At 41.5% G+C, this 21135-nt stretch overlaps 1 protein-coding gene and 1 long non-coding RNA gene across 3 annotated transcripts in view; one reads left to right on the top strand and one right to left on the bottom strand.

Moving 5' to 3' along the window:
• The window catches only part of LOC110973641 (uncharacterized), a 58381-nt gene that overhangs the window by 3700 nt on the left and 33546 nt on the right, over window positions 1-21135 (top strand). Inside the window, exon 3 of the long non-coding RNA XR_015425952.1 lies at window positions 738-877. This is a non-coding gene — a long non-coding RNA (uncharacterized LOC110973641). The remainder of the gene's footprint in view (window positions 1-737; window positions 878-21135) is intronic.
• Window positions 200-5842, bottom strand: LOC110973640 (protein meiotic P26-like). 2 transcript variants are annotated; one of them, XM_022224614.2, is made up of 3 exons: window positions 5706-5842; window positions 1881-3147; window positions 200-1423 (listed from the first exon to the last, which is right to left on the bottom strand). In XM_022224614.2, exons 2-3 carry the CDS (start codon window positions 3139-3141, stop codon window positions 795-797), a joined length of 1890 nt encoding a protein of 629 aa, XP_022080306.2. In that variant the 5' UTR covers window positions 3142-3147; window positions 5706-5842; the 3' UTR covers window positions 200-794. The 2 variants fall into 2 exon arrangements, with proteins under 2 accessions (XP_022080306.2, XP_022080305.2); XM_022224613.2 differs by having other exon boundaries at window positions 5633-5829.

Genomic DNA, 21135 nt, shown 5'->3' with positions numbered 1-21135 from the left:
CCTGAGCTGACTGACTCGTAGCACTCAAAGCTTTGGCATTGTGTATGCATGCATCCTAGAGGGTGATAGAATTTTCACACGTCACATCATGGCTGGATCTGTCTCTTGAAGTCAAACCCAGAGCAGTAATGAACACGTATGCTCAGTATGCGTAAGTTACGCAATAATACTTGTACTGAAATGATACTGTGACAAGAAGTTTGACTCAACAATGAATGAGCTTTATGAACAAGCACATGCAGTCTACATGTAGATGGTTGTATAGTATATTAAACTGAAATACTTTGTGTTTTTGTTGTGAATAAAAACAGAAAAGCTGAATTAACGTGATAAACCCTACATGTACCAGAGCTTGCTTTCTCTGACATGTCATTAGCCTGCATACTCGTACATGTTCACATGAATTTGAACATCGTATAAAGTACATGTATCATCATATGAATCAGTTTAGCAAGATGTATGTCCCCAGGTATGTAGACCAAAAAACTTCTGAAGTAAAGCCAAACATAAGCAATTCGATTTGTAATTGAAAATTTTGGTCCAATTCATACCACTTTACCTGCTATCAACATGCTATGCGTACACGTATTTACAAATATTTTAAGCAGTTTTTATAAACCACATCAAAATTGATTAAGGATGAGAGAGGAACAGTTGTTTGCCTTTTTAAAGTCAGTGACAACAAGGAGGACATGATGGATGGTGGTTGCTTTCATGACCTCATCATTTCGTTTTAGGTTGATGATGATGAAGGGGATTGCTTGTCAAATGGTCAGTCGGATGAATGCTTGACATCACACCTTCCGATACATCTTGACTGAATGGCAGTCAGCCACTGCCAGCTGCTCGTCATTGGACGTGAATGTGACGCCATGTGGTGAGTACAGATCTTTAGCCAGGCAGTCAAGAAAACTGCCAGTCAGGTCATAATGGTGAATGTGGCCAGAGCCAAACTCACCATTCCACACTGCAACATAGATGCCCGAGCTGTTGCAGCATACGCCACGGCAGCTCTGCACTGACTGACTGTTGATGGTTGGTTTGACAGTGGACAGTGTAGTACCATTGCTGTCAGCAACATCCACTTTCTGTTGGTTACCTCCACTGATCACAACTCTGCCAGTACAAGCATCAATAGCCAGGTAGTGAGGTTGCGTTTGCACTGGTACTGTGTGCAAGAGCTTTCCATCAGCAGGTCTGTGTTCAGTCTGTACCATCCGCTTTACATCACCCACGATGATGGTACCATCCATCTTGACTGCTACACTCTGTAGGTCCACGTCTGTTTGGTCAACCTCAATCTGTGGTACTGTAGTGAACGTTCTGACCAACTTGCCATTCTGGAATATCTTGACATACTTGGTGTCATCCACTATTACCAACTGACTGTCATGACTGCAGATAGCTGCAGCGGCACGTGGATCTGGAAATGAAGAGGTACATACATCTAGAAAAGTATACAGGTACAGTAATGTATGCAGTGCATGTGCTGGTATCAAACTTATATCTAGAGCTGTGAAATTGTTCCCATCAACGATACCTGTATAATGCGGACATGTACATGTTCAGCCGACATGTCATGATATGAGATTGTAGAGGTGTGCCAGCTCTACACATGTACATGCATTATCCAGGGACAAAGATACCAGTGCGATTTGGGCAATATTGTATTTTTGTGGCTTTCCACAAATAATGTATACATGCACATTTGTACAGTAATTTTTTGCAATGCTTTTTGTTTACATTAGTACATGTACATGTATGCCCCTTACAGTACATGCACGTGGGTGATTTATAATACTGAATTGTGCATTAGTTGGCACAAACAATGTACATATACATGTACAGAAGTTAATGCTGTGAATGGGAAATAAACTTACATGATTGCAGGGCAATATTTCTCATATGTTGCCCCTCATTGCTGTAAATCACCACTCGCTTGTTCTCACTGTCTGCCACTGCAATTTCACCGGGTTGTGTTGCAGTAACACCTCGTGCCCCGTGGAACTCTCCCAGCCTTCTCCCATGTCTGCCAATCTCACGGCACATCTCCCACTGGCCCGCCCTCACCTCCAGCTGGCCCAGACTGATGTCACTGATGGGATTACCCTGGGCAAACCTCAGATATGAAAGGCTAGGATCAATATCAGGGGGATTTTGGCCCTTCAGTGATTCCAGATTTTTGCTGAGAAGGGGATAGAGGTGGAGGAAGTCATCATCTGAGGCGGTATTTGTGACATCCTTGGCTGTCTCCAGTGAGTGCTGTTTCCCTTGCAGCATCTCACTCAGTGATCTCGCCTGCTTGTCCAAGGATCTGTTGTGCTGCTCTTCAATTTGTTTGATTTCCTCAAGCAACTTGTTTTCTTGATTTGTTATCTCAGCTCTAATTCTTGCTGCCGTCGCCTCCACAGCCTTGATATTCTGCAGGGTTTCCCTTGCTAACTGTCGCTTAGCCTGAGATGAAGCAGCCAAGCATTGCTCAATTCCCTGTATGTCTTCGTTGAAATTGGAAAACATCTCATTCAGTGACTTTCTATATTTGAAGGAGGCATCTGCCACATCAGTGTAGTGGTGTGTGGGTTTACAGTGGTCTACAGCAGTGCAATCCAGGCATATTAACTCTTCACATGTCTCACAGTAAAGCTGCTGCACCTGCCCCTTGTGCTTGTGGCATTGAGGCTCATCCTTTTCTCGCGTTTTTTCCGCTGGAGCTTTGCCCAAACATATTTCTTCCAGAGTGGCCACTGTGTGGTGGGATGCAGCAGTAAATCGCAAGTGTATCTTGCAGCAGCTTGGGCAGAGGTTCTGCGCGCAGTCCAGACAGCGGAGCATACCCTCTTTTTCCTTGTCGCATATCTGGCAGATGACCTTGGGGTCTTCCTGATGGGAGGCCTCCTCAACCATGCCCATCAAGTGGACATTTGTCTTCAAGCCTTGAATGTGTTTCCCCGAAAGAGCTGTGTCCAGTTTGCAGACTGGGCAAGGAATCTGTGCAGCACCCTTGTAGCTGCTTATGTGGTATTTCTCAAGACATCCCTCACAGAAGTTGTGTTGGCAGTCTAACATCTTGGGTCGTTTGCATTGGTTTTTGCAGATGCCGCATTCAAGATGGTTGCTGATTTTTGGGGGAGCTGTTGCCATTTTTATCTGCTTACAAATGATATAAAAATGAACAGATTGTTGGTTGTGGCCAAAGCAACAAAACACAGTTTGTTAATGTTTCCTGCTTTGTCTTTAAAGAATTAGGTGTGATACATGTACATGTACACATGGGTAGGTACACATCTCTTCAAATCCAGATTTAGTGGTTGAAGTGATTAATGATTACTTCCATCATCTTGTTGCCGAGTAAGCATCTGTTGAAACACTGTTGCATAATTTTGTCCTTTTCCAATTTTCAATGTTAACATTTCATGAAATAGGTTGGCTCTTTTTCCTTCAATTACTTTTATGTGTTCTGATTTTTGAACAGTATGTTTTTCTGAATGGATTCCTATGCAAAATTTTGATTTGAATCATGCATGATTGTAAAATATTATGAAGAGTGTGTTTATTGTTTTTTTAATACCCAGGATTAGATAAACTATTTGGCCTTCAGATCAGTGTTGTGATGGAGTTGATATGTATTGCTGCAACTAAAAATAAATAGAGACAAGAGTCTGCAATAAAACACACAAGAGTTAGATGTCAGTCTGTACAATATTCAGGCCAAGGATTTCTAAGTTTAATGCTGGTTTTAAAAAAAAGAAAAATAAATACCAACACAAGTTTAGGAATATTTCAATTTTTCAAGTCGGCGCAAGATACCGGTACATGTACATGTACAGTGCTTGTATCTTCAAGTGTAAATTCGTACCATGTAATGTGATTGTAGGGTCATAAAATCTGTTTCAGTTCACAATATGTGGATCATCCAATTTCATCACATTGATTTTTAAATGTGTAAATGATGATTCACATAAAATGTTGCAAATTCAGTAAAACACTACTCGCTAAGAACATTTGTTTTAATTCACCCCACCATAATTTTTGTTTATGTTTCAAAAACATTATTTTGAAATATATGTCTTACATTCCCAAGGTATTCTTGCATTTTTCAAGCATTGTTTATGCAAAGTTACATGCACAGAACCCGTACAGACATGTACATGTACTTACATTGTACATTTGCATGTACATGTAAATATGTAGTTGAATTTCAGCCAAATGCTTTTTCAAATTGAGCAATTTTTATCTGTGACTTTCTCCTTATACAGTAAATTGATCGCATCAAAATTAAATGCCACGGGTGAGATCCCAGGAAACTTTAAAATTTATGAAATAATTACCAGCACTTTTGAGGGCCCCAAAGCAGAGTAGCGCCTATGGTAGAGATTTGTGTTGGCCAAAAGGCACTCTTTAAGATACTTGGTTCTTGTGTTCTGTATCAACTTTTACAATGTATACATGTACACGGACATGTAAGTAACCACACGGACATGTAAGTAACCACAGTGATAACTTGGGATATTCCATATTAAAAACAGACTGTTTGAAAAGTCCTGAAATTGGGAAATTCCTGATGAAGGAAATCCTGAAATCAAGAGAAATCCTGACTAATCTCACCCCTGAATGCTGAGAATGGTTAACTTAATATCATACTATTTAATGAATTTAAGAGTGGATAATTTCAGATACAAGTATATAACTTTCTGAGCTGTTTTGTTGAGGCCGCTCTATATACACCAAGAAATTAACACCAAAAAATTGTCCTGATATGTTCTGCCCCATTTTTAACTGTTGCTATGGTGTCGCATGTTTGGATTGTTACAGTTAAAAACTTGGGACATCAAAAAAACAAACACTGCTGTGTGATGATGTACATGTACCTCTAGCTTTCGATAACAGGTTTGGGGATGTTTGGGGTTAACGTACATGTATGTTATGTAGAGGGTTTTATATTCTGTGAATCATTTGGAAGCTGTGCATGTACACTGTATGCATGAATAGGCTTCCTGGTTGTGATCTACATGTACCGTTACTTTACTTCAACCCCAGAGGGTCTAGCTTAAGTCGTTCCACATGGATAAGTGACTGCGATAAAAAAACAAAATGGATGGACCATTAGAGTGCATGTACTCCATCGGTTACTACAAATTAAAAAAAGAAAATATCCAGTCATTTTTATCCCTCATATTCCATTATCATATGAGGAGAAAAGCCTGTGAGAGATTTCCATGTGGAAAATATAGACAGCAAAATCCAAATAATCTTGGCACTAAAAAATTATGTTTTAGTTTGGCCAGAACACTATAAATGCACTGCACATAGAGCACACATTGCCACATCTGGTCACCCAAATTCTAAAGTTTTACAAAAAAGATGACCCGAACAAACGTTACTCAAAATTTCAGTTGTCCTATGAAAAAGTGTTGAGCACTACATTATACATATAAATGAGATACCGGTAGAAGTTGTTTACATGTACCGGTTCCTGTACATTTGGTGGTGAGCACATGGTGGCTTGCATAGTATTTAGTGGATGAATCAGTTTGTGAAATAATCATCTGGCTTTATTAAACCTCATTCCAAAACAACATCAGATACATACATGTACATGTACCCTGTACATGTACACACAAAATTTCCTTACCTCCTCCGAGATCCCAGTGAGAACAGTGGATCAGTATTTGTGCAGGCAAACAAGGCACATGTACTGTACTTACATGTAGTAGCAAGTCATCCACTTTGATACAGGAAGTAGAAATACATGTAAGCAGGGTTTAGTTAGTGGCGACAGAAATATGGTGTACGGTGTCAGTGTCATGTGATGTGCTTTGCGGGGGTTATCTACAGTACATACCAGTACATTGTACATATACATGTGTGCATGTACATGTACAGTGTATTATTTGTAACCTTTGCTTGGGACCCTTCCAGATACATGTGGAGATGTGGCACGCATGCGTACAACGCACAGGTACAGTACAAATTCCCTTTGTGTTTGGGTAGTGGTGCACAGTTACTCAGTGCCTGATCTTTGCCCCTTACCCAGATGACAGCCCATTTGTACACTAAATAATGGTACTTTGTGACTCTTGGTTATGATAAACACGTATATTCTATGGTATTTTCCGTCATGTAATTTCATTCTCATTTTTTTGGACTGTCATAAACATTACTGTAGTTTTAATTACAAATGTGCATGTCTTGTTGATGCTTTTTCTCTTTTTTTTTTACTTTATACTCATACACACATCACAGAGCAAGGAAATACATGTCGTTGTAGTAGTATGTTTTGTTTGCTGCATTAATAAGGCCAAGTATAAAAATAAAGTAGTTTCTCATTCCCACCTGCTCACATCCTTTTCTACGTCCGCCCTTTTTTCTTAATCTTCATTGGGGGAGGGGGTTGCATTTGCAACAACGTTTCACTTTCAACAAATGTGTACATGTATACATGTACATACAAGGGAACTAGCGAGGTCCAATCTTTTTATTAGTTGGATTGTGAACCCGCTGACTCCAAATAATGCAGTTTTTGCAAAAAAAAAACATAAAAAATTGACATTATATTATTCTCGACTGTGTTTCTTAGTGTTTTGAAAAAGAAGACTAAAGTCAATACAAGAGATAAACATAATCACCGCGGTGGATGATAAATACAGGAAAAAGATAATCGATGACTCGCGGTGTCGTGTTGCTGGTAGACTAAAGTCAACATTTTTTTCATCCAACCCTAGGTACCTGTAAGTTAATTGTAGGCAAAAAATGGCATTTTAGAGTACATGGATTTAGAAATGTTTCTTTTGTCTTCTAACCTGACAAAAATTTACTGTGTATTCATGATCCAGCTAATAAAAAAACTGGCCCAAGACCTGGCGATGGGGTTTAGACATACATGTATGCAAAGTATCAGTAGAAGTCCAGAAAATCCATCTGCCATACATTTTGGAAAAATCTGCGATATGTACGTGACAGAGGAAATTAAAAAACAGGCAACTTATTCAACCTCTGCCTAGTGCTGCGTACTACCATATATCATAACTTGGCTGTGTTGTTTGTAAACAATATCAAAGCACACATTGCTGTGGGGTTGATACCCACTATAGGTCACGTGATTTACTGGGTGCGATCGGTCTATTAATGATAAACGCCGCTCTATTCTTCCGAACTACTGAACATGGCTGCTTGTACATGTATTAGAAGTTTCACAGTTTGACCAATCAAGCACAAGTATTCTTTTCATTTGAAATGTGTTTGGAAAGATAAATCATAATTACATGTTCGTGTCCTTATGCAATCCTCGAGAACACATGATGGTTTGGGTGCAGTAAATGAGCGATCATTGGTACCATCATACTCCATAAGTTTTGATCCAGAAAATAAACAATTATGGGCGAATATTTTCTTACCAAAGTGTAAATATTAAAACACAAAACGAACACCAAAACATTCATAAAAGAAATTACTTAAAAAAAATAACCAACATTTGAAAACAATATGCCCCAAAAGATCCTAAAATGACAACAGTAAATCAAAATACGAAATAATTAATTAAAAAAAGAAAACAAATTGTCGAAACCAAAGGTTGCCAACAGTTCACTTCAATTTTTAATAACGAAGCTAAACGCAAATCATTAAAAAAATTCTTAAACAAATTTGGTTCCATTGTATAATATTTTATTTTATGTAAAATTAATTTTTGATTGAATTCCTTGCCTAAACGACACTTCTCAATTTTCCCCAAGGAGTTCCAATAGGATTTAAATGCTCTCCACATCCAGATCTTTGTCTTTTTGCTTGGATGATCCTCGATCGTACAAGGTCATCATTCATATTCACCCAACCCTGTTCCAACTGTTCCACTCTTTCCACTCTTAACTCTGTAAAACAGTCCAGAAAAACTTGAAATTCATGGTGGTGGCCGTACTCTACTCCACCAAACTTAAAACGTAATGGCGACATGTATGATTATGCCCCTTCCCTATATACATGTACCTCCCGGCACGCGCCCGGGCGCCTGCCTGTATCTGTATGCTGTGCTGGTATGTGTTAGGCGCTCTCGGTCAATCTGCACCATCATGCGATCGCATTTTGCTATCAGTAGATATTGCATGAATTCTCCAACTTACTTCCCCTTTTGAAATCAATCTTCCATAAATGTTAACTATAAACAAAGGCAATTAGCTGATGTAAAAATTATTGCCAAATAATATTGAGTAGCAAGATTGACAGACCGCTTCAAGATCTCGTGATCGTGGACATCGCCTAATCGCACCGAACACGTGGTTGTGCATTGCGTAGGACGCCCCAAATGATGGAACCAAGTTAGTTTGTTTGAGAATTTGTCTATTGATTTGCGTTGAGTTTGTTTGTAAAAAAAAACGGGCGGCCAAAAGGGTCAAAATTAATTTTACAAAAAATAAAGTATTATACGATAGACCGTCGCAAATGCGGGACTTGATGATCCCACAAACTGGAACTGGATTCAGTTCACCAAACTGTCTCTTCTGGAACAAAATTCCGTTCTGCACTTCACTTGGTCCGGACAAACATTTCTTACAAGTGTCGCTCCACAGACAACTCACCACCACAGGTTGAAATGGTGCAGAGGTCAACAATTCAACAACTTCCCACAGCCCATGTACGGTAAACTTGCCTTCCAAAATCTCTTTAGCTGTGTGTGTCTTTCTCTGTCCTTGTCTGCCAGAGCCTGTCTTTTTTTAGTCTACAATTCTTCTCGAAATTTCTTTTCATTACATAAATTTCTTAAAATAGACTTTTTACCATTACTTAATCTTATAAGAAATCTCCAGAATGCGCGCCAAACAACCTGAAACTACATATACACAATCCCACAGGAAACTTCCAGAACGTACAACTAGAATATTCTGGACTACAGTGAGGTCATCCAATACGGCCTGGGGCAAATACCGGTCACACACAGAATCATGTGTGGTACCATTACATAATCTGCCACATGTACAGAGACTGTGTGTGTACATGTATCCCCCCATAAGGAAAGAAAATTTTCGTCTCCAAAAAAGAAGTTCTGACACAAACCTTTCATCAAAACTTAAATTTACAATCAATTACCTTTTTGCAAATTAACAAATTATGTGAGTCAAATTCAAACTCTTACATGTACTTGTTAAACAAAGAAATTAATATCGCTGTAATTAATTACAAGGATCTAAACTCTGTACAGAGCATCCACAATAACATTGCTCCTTTCAGCGATGTGAACAATCTTGAGTGGATCAGGTTGCAAAATCAAACTCCACCGAAATGTTCTTTGGTTCTTGGTCTTAAAATTCTCCAAAAACACAAGTGGGCTGTGATCAGTAGAAATGATCATTTCTCGGGCACTATTTGTAATGTACACTTCAAAGTGTTGCAAGGCAAGAATCAAGCCTAATGCCTTCTTTTCGACGGTGGAATATTTTGCTTGTGTTTATTCAACTTTTTTGAGAGGTAACTGATTGGTCGCTTGATGCCTGACTCATCATCTTGGAACAAAACCACTCCGACACCAACAGCACTGGTTTCAAGGACTATTTTGAACACCTTGTCAAACTTACATGTAGGTGCAGCAAGAGCTGGTTCGTTTGTGAAGACTACCTTCAATTTCTGAAATGCATTTTGGCATTTGACTTCACATTCTTTTGCAAGAGTTTAGTCGGGAGTGGCAATAGTACTGAAGTTTGGAACAAACTTTCTGTAAAATCCACTCATACCCAGGAATCTCGTAAGTTCTCCTTTCCCTGTGAGTACGGGAAACTCTTGAATAGCCTGAATCTTTGCTACTGGGGATAGCATGTGACCCTGACCAACCATGTGACCTACATGTAAGTCCGAATCCGGAGTCCCCGGCAGGAAGTGGTTAACAAAGTCTATTTTACTGACAATTGCAGAGTTTCCCACTGTATTGATGCAGTCTTCCAACCTAGGAATGGGATAGGAATCAGTCTTAGTTACTGCATTGACCTTCAGATAATCTATGCAGAACCTGTAAGTGTTCCATCAGGCTTCCGTACCATGACAATAACTCCATGAGCTCTGACTAGGTTCTATAATGTCACTCTCCAACATGAACTGAAATTTCTTCTTGAACCTTGGATAATTTGTCAGGGTTAAGTCTATACGGTGCGTGTTATATAGGTCTTGTGTCCCCCACATCAACATCATCAACCGTCATTGATGTGTGGCCAAGTTTGTCAGAACTGACTTGTTTGTATCTTTGAAGCACGCCTGACAAATCTCTCAATTTTTCATCATTCAGATGGTGTATGATTTTTGTCTAATTTGGCAAGAATTTCTGAAGTTGAAAGCTGAACAGCCAGAAACTCAAGTTCAGATGTTTTTGTCTTATGGTCATCATCATTAGAATTGTCACTGTCGGACTCAACGACAGCTATCCCCACAGGCTGCACTGTGGTTTAAGACCCAGACATTTCATAATTTTTTTCCCTCGATATTATGCTTTTAATCAATTAAGTAGTATCTAATGAGATAACATTCACCAGAAATCATTTTGTTTTTAACAGTTTTACCGTATATTTCCCTGAAGTACGTTTTTTGAAGAAAGGTAGACTTATACATGTAATTGTTGAAAAAATGTCAACAAAAACTCTGCTTTTCAAAAACAAAATAATATCTTCAGAGAAACCTTTTTATCATTTTGTAGCTTGTTAGACACTCTTTTAGCTGATATAAATTTGCTTTTGAAAAATATTGAATGGAGTGTAGAAATTTGTGTTGCCAAACTGGAATGGAGTGCTGACTTACAAGCTGGTGTAGAATTGGTGGAGCGTGGAAGAGGATTATGGCGGAGGAATGGCTTGTGGTTACTGGAGTAGAGAGTGATAGATTCTTGATCCTGGTTGCTGGAGCATGAAATGGCTTGGGTCGTTGGTTACTTGAGTGATGAGAGGGGTGGATTCTGGATGCTGTTGGACTGTTGGTGGGTTTTGGTCGGTGGCTTTGGGTGTAGGTGACTCTAACACTTGGGGGAGGGGGACTGTTTGGACTTCAGGTATAGAGGACCCTAATGTCCGGCGGGAGGGGGGTGGTGTCTTAGATTGTAGGAGTGGTCGCCATGAACTTGAAACAATGTCTTGTGGGACATCTTGATCAGGAAGATCTTGATGGGTACTCAGATTTTTCTGTGGAGCCGGTTCTTGATGGGAGCAATGATCTCATACCTGTCAACCATTCCGATTTAATCGGAGTTGTCCCGATTTTAAGTTTACGTACCGCAAAAACTTGGAACGTTCCGATTTCCAACAAAATAGAAAAAAATGATAAAAAACATACAGCGTCATGGCAAAAGAGGGCGCCAAATGTACAGGAAAAAGAGGGCGCCACTGGCTTTTTTTTTCATCGGTTGCCATTTTGTGTAGCGACAGCGCATCGCTCGCATCTTACATGTGACTTTCGAATTCCGTTTCACGCGTGTGATCAGGCATGTCAGGTGGTGTAACCTCAGTTCAAATAGAGAATCGTTGCATGAATTAACGAGTTTGTACAGCAATATGGAGAATGATAAGCAAAAACACTTGCAACGATTCAGGGACGAATACAAAGAGCAGTTCCAATTCATAACGACATCACATAAGGGTGAGTTTTTTGCATTCTGCAAGATCTGAGGCAACATATCAGTCATTCCACGGGGATACAGAGAGGGAACCGTCACAAGCATCAAGTTCCAAAGGGAACTGAAAAGTATGTATTTTTTGTCTAAAGAAAGTATTTCACTCAAGGCACATGTATGGGAAGAGTTGACAATGACAGGGTATTCTCCTTCAAATTTAAAAACTTCTGCCCCCCCCAAACTAAGGGAAATGTGCCAGGAATTACCTCGGATTGCACTACAGAGCATCTAGAACCCACAATTTTCTTAAATTTCCAAAATTTTCTAAAATTTCCCATAAGTAGGCCCCAGACCCCACGCCGTAAGGGCTCGTGCTTTGCGCTCGCAGATGTGTTCCTATGTTTGACTATGTTGGCAGGTATGTGATCTGTGCTGAGACCCAGTGGATGTGGTGGTCAGAATTGTGTGCACACTTGACGATGGCTGACTTGATGTACACATGTAGTCCTTCATCGGCCATGAGGGTAGTGTTCCTTGATCCTGGTGGATAGGTTCCTGCCAGTTTCCCTGATGTAGACCTTTCTGTCCTCAGGGTATGCAGTAAACACCTGGGCGGCTGCTGGGGATTTCTTTGCAACTTGTTAGGAGCAAAGTGGATGACTCAGATACTTGCTGACAGTAGGATACATTGCTGCTGTTAAGAGGCAGAGCTGAAGCAAGGGAGACACACTTGACAGGGCCACCCACGTACTAGAGTCAAGCTTTCCAGGCCTCTGGTATGTTGAAATCAAGGAATAGGGCTGTGCTTTCTGGGTCTCCAGCCCATACTCCTCGTAAACAAAGAAATAAGAGTTTAGAACGCGCTGGGTCGGGGCTGCGCTCCCCGGGCCTCCAGTCTCCGGTCCCTCAAAGGTGGGTGGCAAAAAAAAAGGGCTGCCCCGGGCATGACAAGACACTCTCCAGACCTCCTAACAGTTCTGCCCAAGAAACCTTGATATCTCCCATTGTACATCACCAGCCTGGGTGGATGCCGGATCGTGTGACATGTAACAAGGCCATAAGGAAACCCGACTGACTCCTTGCCCCTATTCAGCTGCACCAGATCAGTGCCATATTTAGCTTCATCCGAGGGTGATGGAGGTCATGTTGTTGAGAGTGAACATCGTGGAGAAGGCGTGGTGCCTAGACACTCCGTGGTTATTTCTTCTCAGGACGAGTCATTCACAATACAATCACTTTCTGTCTAAGATTGTTGGTTACATTCCTTAATGAAGAAATGGTCAGAGTGCTTAACATACCGCTAACGGATGACCTAGCAGCAAACCTAAATGATCACTGTTCTTTCAAAAAATGTACACGCCCACCTGATTCCGAGGAACAAGATTTCCTGGCTATTATGGACTGCTGTTGTGTCGACCAGACCCAAACATCAGTGGCTGTAAAAAAAATGGCAGCCGTTGATGGCAAGTGAAGTTCGGCCTTTCCAGGTGCGGCGGTCTGACTTCGATGATTTTCTGACAGTCCCGACAATGTCAGACACCATCAGAGAAAAAATCACAGCTGATTCCACCGGCCACATGTCACATAAATCCCCATTTACCAGCTGTGAAAGGAGTAAAATTTAAAATGCACTTGGGAAAGTTTTCTGCAACTCTTGCCAGAGTTCTTAATCTGTTCATATGAGACAGTCTCTGGAAACAACACAGCTGGGTTTTCTTTGTTTGAACGACTCTCTTCGAATTTGTTTGATTAGTTTGTGCGCATTGCCATGCTTGCTACCGTGGTCCACGAGGCTTATGTCCTGGATGCCATTTTTCTATTTTCCGAGGGGGCAAGTACGCGACTCGAGTCTCTCCCCCTCTTGGGAGCAGATTTATATGTATTTCATGGCAAATTTCAAGAAGCCATGGAAGCAGAAGTCATGTGTTTGGAGGCTACTGAATTAATTTCAGGAAACCCTCTAGCCCAGGCACCATACATGCATCAGCCAAAGGATACAGACAGCCCACAGGTTCCAGTAAACAACAATTTCTTTGTAAACATCTGAAGTGCATTTGTGGGTGTGGCCAAGCCTCCACATTCAGCAAGAGCTCAATCAGGCAGGCTTATAGCAAGCCAAATTCATCAAGGGTGCACCTCTAGGCCATGATATACCCTCGCCCCAAGACAAGTTATGGCGGATACTTCTGAGTTTTTTTGAGAAAATGACTATTCTACTCCTGTGGCCTCCTATTCAGGGCCAGCAGGTGGCTGTTTCAAACATTTGGCAAAGACTTGGGCCTTTTTTTTGTCAAGACAAGTGGGTAATCAATGGCATTGGGCTGGAATACATCCTAGAGTTTACAATCAAGCCCCCATCAGCTTTTTTGGCGCGTCCAACTTCAATTCCCATCAACTCCCAACAGCATTTTGTTCTGGAAAACGAAATTCAAACCTTACTTCAAAAAAGGCAATTCACCTTGCACAACCAGAAGATGCCACTCGAGGGTTCCTCAAACCATTTGTCCTTGCTGCAAAGAAAACCCCTGTTGAATGGCCTCCCATTCTAAACCTGAAACCATTAAACAGATACATTGGCCTGAAAAGATTCAGGATGGAAACTCTATGCACAGTTCTCGATGCTCTACCAGTACCAGCCTGAGCAGCCTCACTAGACTTACATGTATACATGTGTGATGCATACTTTCATATCCCATTTTACAAAGAGCACACCCCATTTCTACGGTTCCTGTAAAATGGCAGAACTTGCGAGTTCAGTTGCCTACTGTTTAGCCTCTCAACAGCCCCAAGGGTGTTTACCAGATAAACAAAAACTGTCGCATCAATTCTGCGGAGACAGAATATTCAGATCTTTGGTTATCTTGACGGTTGGATCATCGTGGGTCCTCCAGGGAATAGGTTCTGAAAGCGGTCAGTTTAGCACAAGATTTAACTCATCGGCTGGAGTTCCTGATAAATCAGAAGAAATCCCAGCTAGAACCCTCCACAAATCTAGTTTATCTCGGTTGGATCGTCGTGGGTCCTCCAGGGAACAGGTTCTGAAAGTGGTCAGTTTAGCACAAGATTTAACTCATCACCTGGAGTTCCTGATAAATCAGAAGAAATCCCAGCTAGAACCCTCCACAAATCTAGTTTATCTCGGATGGAGCTACAATCCTGGACAAAGTGTTGAGAAACTTGGCAATAGCCATATGCTCTGCAGCGACCTCCCCACTCCCCCGGGCCAATGTTGTCATGTCCAGCTGGAGCGCAGACTGTGACCCAGGGGGTCTTTGGGTCGGAGGCCCAACGAGATTTGTCTAGGATTGCAGATCTTATGCACAGCCTGGCCAAACTCACTCCGTACAGAATCAAAAATCTGATAGAGCATGTCACACTTTTCCTTCCCACCAAAAGACTACCAGCCTTGGCTTGGCTGTACCTTCTGGGCTTTATGGCAAGTCTGGTCGATATTGTACCAGGTGCAGATTAAGAATGAGACCCATCCAACTCCATCTTCTGTTCCACAATCGACTGAATATTCATCCCTTAGGACATTTTGTCCCTGTAGGTCAACATATTCAAGGTCATTTACGATGGTGGCTGAATGCGGCAAATCTCAAGATCAGTTTTTCATCTCCGACAGTGACCCTAATTATGGATGCATCCAGTCAAGGTTGGGGAGCACGTCTCGGCATGGAGTCAATCTTGGGATTTGGAACACAGCCGAGGGCCTTTGCCATATCAATTTCTTCAAGGTACTAGCTGTCAAGAAGGTGCAGATCCATTTTTATCAGACAATAACAGGCAAAACAGTAATTATCAAATCAGACAACTCCACTATTGTCTCCTACATACATGTAAATCGCCATACGGTCTCCTCAGCTATGCATGCACACCTGGGACCTTCTAATATGGTGAATCAAGAGTGACATACCGGTAGTCTTGACAGTAACCCACATTGTGGGCAAACTAAACCTCATGGTGGATGCCCTCTCCAGAGGGAAGGTTATTCTGATATAATGGACCCTACCGGTACATCCGTCAGTAGTACAACATACATGTTCATGTACATGTATTTTCTGAAGGCTGGATCGCCCTCACATTGATCTTTTTGCCTCAGCCTTAGAGAGCTTGTCCAAAAGGTTGAACTGCAGTTTGAACGCGGACACCACACTTTTTACGGGTCCTTAGCAACCAGCCGACTGTCCACTGCCCGTGCCACCTTACCATATCAAAGGAACTGACTAACAAAGCCCCCTATTGTTTTTTAAATTGTACACCGGGCGCAGCTAGCAGAATCTGACTGCAGCGGCTGTGGTCGGTTCCACAGACGCTTTGGAGAGCCGCAGCCAGCGTGTCTAGTTTAATTAATTGGAATCCAGTCCCCTGGCCCTTAATTATTGCACAAGAGTCATGTTCAGTTGACTTGTGGTCCTTCTTTATAATTTGCATTTTTTTTTGTCAGTGTGTAATAGGATTTAATAGCCCAAATTCATGCACATTGAAATAGTTAGCACTGGCCAACCCCTTTCAATTACAATGTCAATTGTCTTCTTTCAGAGGCACAATTTTAAATTCCCAATGACTGCTGGTATTCCGATCAGAGCTTGCTATTTAATCTCAAAGAAATACTTTGTAAAAATGTTTGAGGAGAACCACTGCTGGTTCTTGGATCCCGTCAGAGAAGTACACACAGGAGGTGTCAATCACTGTTTAGAAAGGGGACTTTTTTCTTTGCGGATTGGTTATTTTTTACTTTTATTCTGATTCAAAAGGCCCTTGGCCGTAAAAAATTTAATGCCCACATTTTTTTTGTGACATAAATAAGCAAATACATGAGAAGGAAGTAGAATTTGTCTTTGTCAAAGAAAATGATTATTGTTGGTCATTTTTTGGCATAATTTTTCAGGGAGAAGGGGCGTAGGTGAATTTCAGAATGAAGTCTTTCAATCTGAAAACAAAGACTGAGTATGTATTTCAGAAATCTTGCACGTCTTGGCCTCTCAAATAAGCATTTTTTCCCCAATGCTTAATGACAGCATACCCGTTTTCTGCTTTAGATTTTTGTGTCTCTTGTTACTATGTTTTTGGGTAAAATTCAAATTATCCTCAAGTTTATGATCATATATAGAAACACCCCACACATCATTTCTTCCAACTGTGCAAGCAACTCGAGGTCATCACCCCAAAGCTACTTTGAGAAGTGCTTCAAGTGAGTTTTTAGACTCAACAGTCTCTAACATATGTCGGTATTTATTTTAATATGGGGGCCAATGTGTATTTCAGGGACATCGCAATTTTAATGACCGTTTAAAACAAGACCAGTTTCACTTTCCCATTTAATTTTCCTATGTATTTGTCAATTAATTTGTGTTGATTACATTAAATTCATTTACATTAAAAAAGTTGATATACACATTAATTGCAAGGGAAAAACCTCGTCGTTTCTCACTGTTTTTTCGATATTTAGTGTGACATTTTTGATGGCCTGTTTCATATGACATTTCATACCACTGGCAAAACAAATCATTTATTTTCTAACTAACCTATCAACAGAGAGGTAAATTACGATATCGGATAAATCTCCAAATGAAATTCACTTTAATTGAGAATACAGGTGCCATCATAATCTGATATAACATTTTGTTCCTCCAGTTGTTACGAAGATAAAATCATTTTTGGCTGTTAAAAGCAAACAAAAAGCTATTCCAAATCATTTCGAAAACCTAAAATATCAACTGTACATGTAAGTACTCCCCAAAATACTTCCTACTAACTTGTGTCTGAGATGTCAAACATTTCTGAAGATATCCCTGTCAAATCTCGTCAAAAAATATTTTGGTTACTCACAAAAACTCTGCGTTGTAAACAAAAAAGTTCGTGCAACTTCCAACGTTGGCCTGAGTCAGGATCATATTGCAAGCCTGCATGTGCTGTGATGTGATCGTCACATGACACAGACATGCCAAGTTCCTGCCATTCCTTCATCATTGAGAAATTTTGATCGAAGGTTTTTGTTACTCATACATGTACGTTACGCTGTGACAAAAAGTTACGGGTTGCAAGTTTCTTCTCAAGACATGAAGGTAAAATTTACCTGAAACTTAACACATTTGCCAAAAAAAGGAGCATGATAGCCACTTAAAACTTAAAAATGAGCATATGGAAGAAAGGAAACATTTTTCCCCTTCATGTCGGAAACACTTGTCGTCGTCGCCATTTTTCATTTTGCAAGTTTACCTGTATGTTAATGTCTGTTAACGATGTCATGACATGCCGGCCTAACGGTCCATTCACAGCATGCTGTGTCAAGTCGGTATAGATGCGACGGCAACTGTCTTGTGAGCAGCGGAACGTTCGGTGGCAGTGACCACATGGAAACAGTGCAGTGCACATTATGCCTCTCGGGAAACAGTCACAGGCACGCGTGTGCCGCGCTGACTCGGCATGCTGGTGCTGTTTTTGAATGGTCCGCTAGGCTGGCGCGCTGTGACGTCATCAACATACATTAGCATACAGCTCAAATCACAAAATTGGATGTGGGGATTTTGTTGAACTTTTTGGCATAAATGCTTCGTGACATCAAACTTTCTTCGCATTCCACTGGAATAAAAAATATGAACCGACATCTAAGAACATACATGTATATCTCTGCAACTCTGAATTCTTTGAAATTTTCTTCATTATCCAGTAAAGGCAGTTATGTTTTTAACTTTCAAGTAGGCCAGTGGGTGCGTGACAAGTTTTTATAGGCCTACCCGTTCAGTCATGACAGTCCAACCTCGTTAATAACAGCACTTTAAATACAAGATTCTCCTTTAACAAGAATTCTTTTTTGTGGCCTAATTCTAAGTTTTTCTACATTTTCATTATAAAAGGTTTCTTTTTTTATTCACAAATGTTGAACCCACTGCAATATGTGCAATGTTTGGTGACAATTGTAATACTTGCATGCATACATGTACAGTGTACCTATGAGCTGTGCCATACATGTATATTTGCCATTTAAGCAACTTTGTGTTAAACCAAATGAAACTTTGCAAAATGATTAAAAAAATAGCCCAAAAGTGAATTTTGGGAGAAAATGTTTGCCCATTTTTATGTCACCTGAAACAATATCTAGAAATAACAACTTGTGATGAGAATATTTTATTTATCGCTTTGGGATAAAATGCATTATTCACCACAACGCCCATTGTTTAGTCGTTGAAATAGTCCTGGTCATCTGGCTTATGCCATGGTGAACATGCTGCTACTGTCTCACCCATCACTGTCTTGCACTAGCTGGCTTAATGGGATCAGCAAAGTGGCTGCATGGCCTTGCATCAATCAGCTGAGGCCTCACAGGGTTCAGATTACATGTATGTAGTACTTCTTCCAGGCAAAGACACCTAAACTGTCTCGAGGGGAATAATTAGTAAAGCCAGAAGGCCACAAGGAAATAACGGTTGAACCACAGCAAGTTTGGCACTAAAAATGGGCCACTTTGGCTTAGGTTTTCAAGGCGGCAACACACAAATTAAACTCTGCTGGTTTGATTGCTGCTTTTGAACAACAGTTGTTCAGTCGTTTAGCCAAGGGGGTGGTACCCTTGTTCTGTGTCTGACATTTCCTTTACACATGGAAGAGGCAACCCATATGGATTGCTGAAGTTACTACTGGAATTTACAGGCGTTGGCTTGTGCATTGATTTACTGGGACTGCATGCGACAGGTTTGCGACATATTCTTTTTGTACATGGACGAGCTGCTGAGATTGCCAGCACCTTTCCTGGACTGGGTTGCCGGTCACGGCACAGTAAGTCCCGACAGCAACAACAGCAGAAACGCGGGGCCCAACGGTCGCCTACACCGTATGTCCCCCGTTGCCCCTGCGGTCGGCCCCGCAAGTCCTCGGCTGCTGAGTCCAGGTCTGCGCCTACGAGTGCCGGAGCCTTCACCATTACGGTCGAAACGGATCAGACCACCCCATCAGTCGGCAGATCGATGGCGGAGGATACCGGTGCGGCGACGTGCCCCACGGTTTCTGCAAACGGTTTCTTGCTGAGCTATCATGGTCCGAGGGTACGTAAAGATTCTGATTGTCTTAAGTCCGCAGAGGATAGGCCGGAAATCGTCCTCCAGAAATCACGCGATGAAATTGCATTAGGCAGGATTGCAGGTCCCTTCTTGGACTGGCCGTTTCCAAATCTTCCAGGACATGTGTACCCAGTTGCGAGTGCCGCTTGCTGCAGAGAAGACCGAGAGCCCCAGCCAGGTAATTACTTATCTCGGTCTACAGATCGATAAGGTTCAGCACGAAATCCGAGTACCACACAACAAAGTGCTTGCCCTATGGGAGGAGATTCAGTCGTTTTTAGGTAGGCATAAACTGTCCCTGAAAGAAATCCAGTCTGTGATGGGTTCCCTTAATTTTGTATGCTGTGCAATTGCGCTGGGACGGGCGTTTACTCATCAGTTGATTGGTATGTCCCACGGGCTGCGGAAGCCCCATCACAAAGTCCGCCTACCTCATGGCTTGAAACTTGACTTACGTATGTGGTTAACCTTCCTTGAGCACTTCAACAGGTTTTCCCCATTCCGAGATCAGAACTGGCGCGACAATGATGCTTTAGAGTTATTTACAGACGCTGCTGCATGCATTGGATTTGGTGGGTACTTCAGCGGTCGATGGTTTCACGGGCGTTGGTCCCCTGAGTTTATGGGGCTATCCCCGTCGATAGCATACTGCGAGTTTTATCCACTAGTGTTTGCAGTGCGTTGTTGAGGTTCCCAGTTAGTTCAGCGCAAAGTGCTTTTCCGCACAGACAATGAAGCAGTAGTGCACATCATCAACAACCAGTCATCTACTTGCAACCAGATCATGCATTTAGTGCGAGCTTTTGTTTGTCAGTGTCTGCAGTTCAATATCACATATAAGGCCGCGCATATCCCAGGGGTACACAATGAAATTGCCGATTCCCTCTTACGTTTCCAGGTGCATCGCTTCCGGGCCCTGGCCCCAAAGGCCGACATACATGTAGCAATGACGCCGGTCCCCGACCTCCTCCGGGTGTAATAGAAGGTGAGATGCACCGGTTATTGGTGGCTGCTTCAATGGCAAAAATGCACAAAACATACCAGATGGGTTGGTGTGCGTTTTGTTCATTTATGGGCCAACGACCTAATGAAACTAAATATGCTTCTAGTAACAATGTTCGGCAGTTTATAGCATGGCTGTCGCTCCAGCATCTTGCCACGTCAGCTATAGCTCCTTACATGTATGTATCGGTATCGCATTATTTTTTCCCCTTGAGCAGATCAAGACAATGGGCCGCTGGCATTCGGAGGCCGCTCAGCGTTATATTCTCCCGCCGGTATCGTGTCATTTTCCCAACGTGTAATCAGACTGAGACAATAGCTGGTCTTGTGTGCATAGCATAGGGAACTGTCCATCTATTGGATGATATAATTAAGAATAAATAAAAATCAATAACAATATACAAATATATAAACTACTACAAGTAAAACTAATATTTAAGAGCAACAACGACATCGGAACATTCCTTGTTCCTCTCTCCTTTGTTCATAGGGGATGTT

This window comes from Acanthaster planci, linkage group LG07 (assembly GCF_054643075.1).
Source record: "Acanthaster planci isolate LZ-2023a linkage group LG07, COTS_SCS, whole genome shotgun sequence".
In the NCBI taxonomy this organism is placed as follows: domain Eukaryota; kingdom Metazoa; phylum Echinodermata; class Asteroidea; order Valvatida; family Acanthasteridae; genus Acanthaster; species Acanthaster planci.
This window is presented reverse-complemented; position numbering and strand designations above follow the sequence as displayed.

Coding starts and splice junctions, on each gene's coding strand:
- LOC110973640 (XM_022224614.2), bottom strand. CDS start 3,141: ATGGCAACAGCTCCCCCAAAAATCAGCAACCATCTTGAATGCGGCATC. Junction 1,424..1,880: donor AAATATTGCCCTGCAATCAT/GTAAGTTTATTT, acceptor CTTCATTTCCAG/ATCCACGTGCCGCTGCAGCT.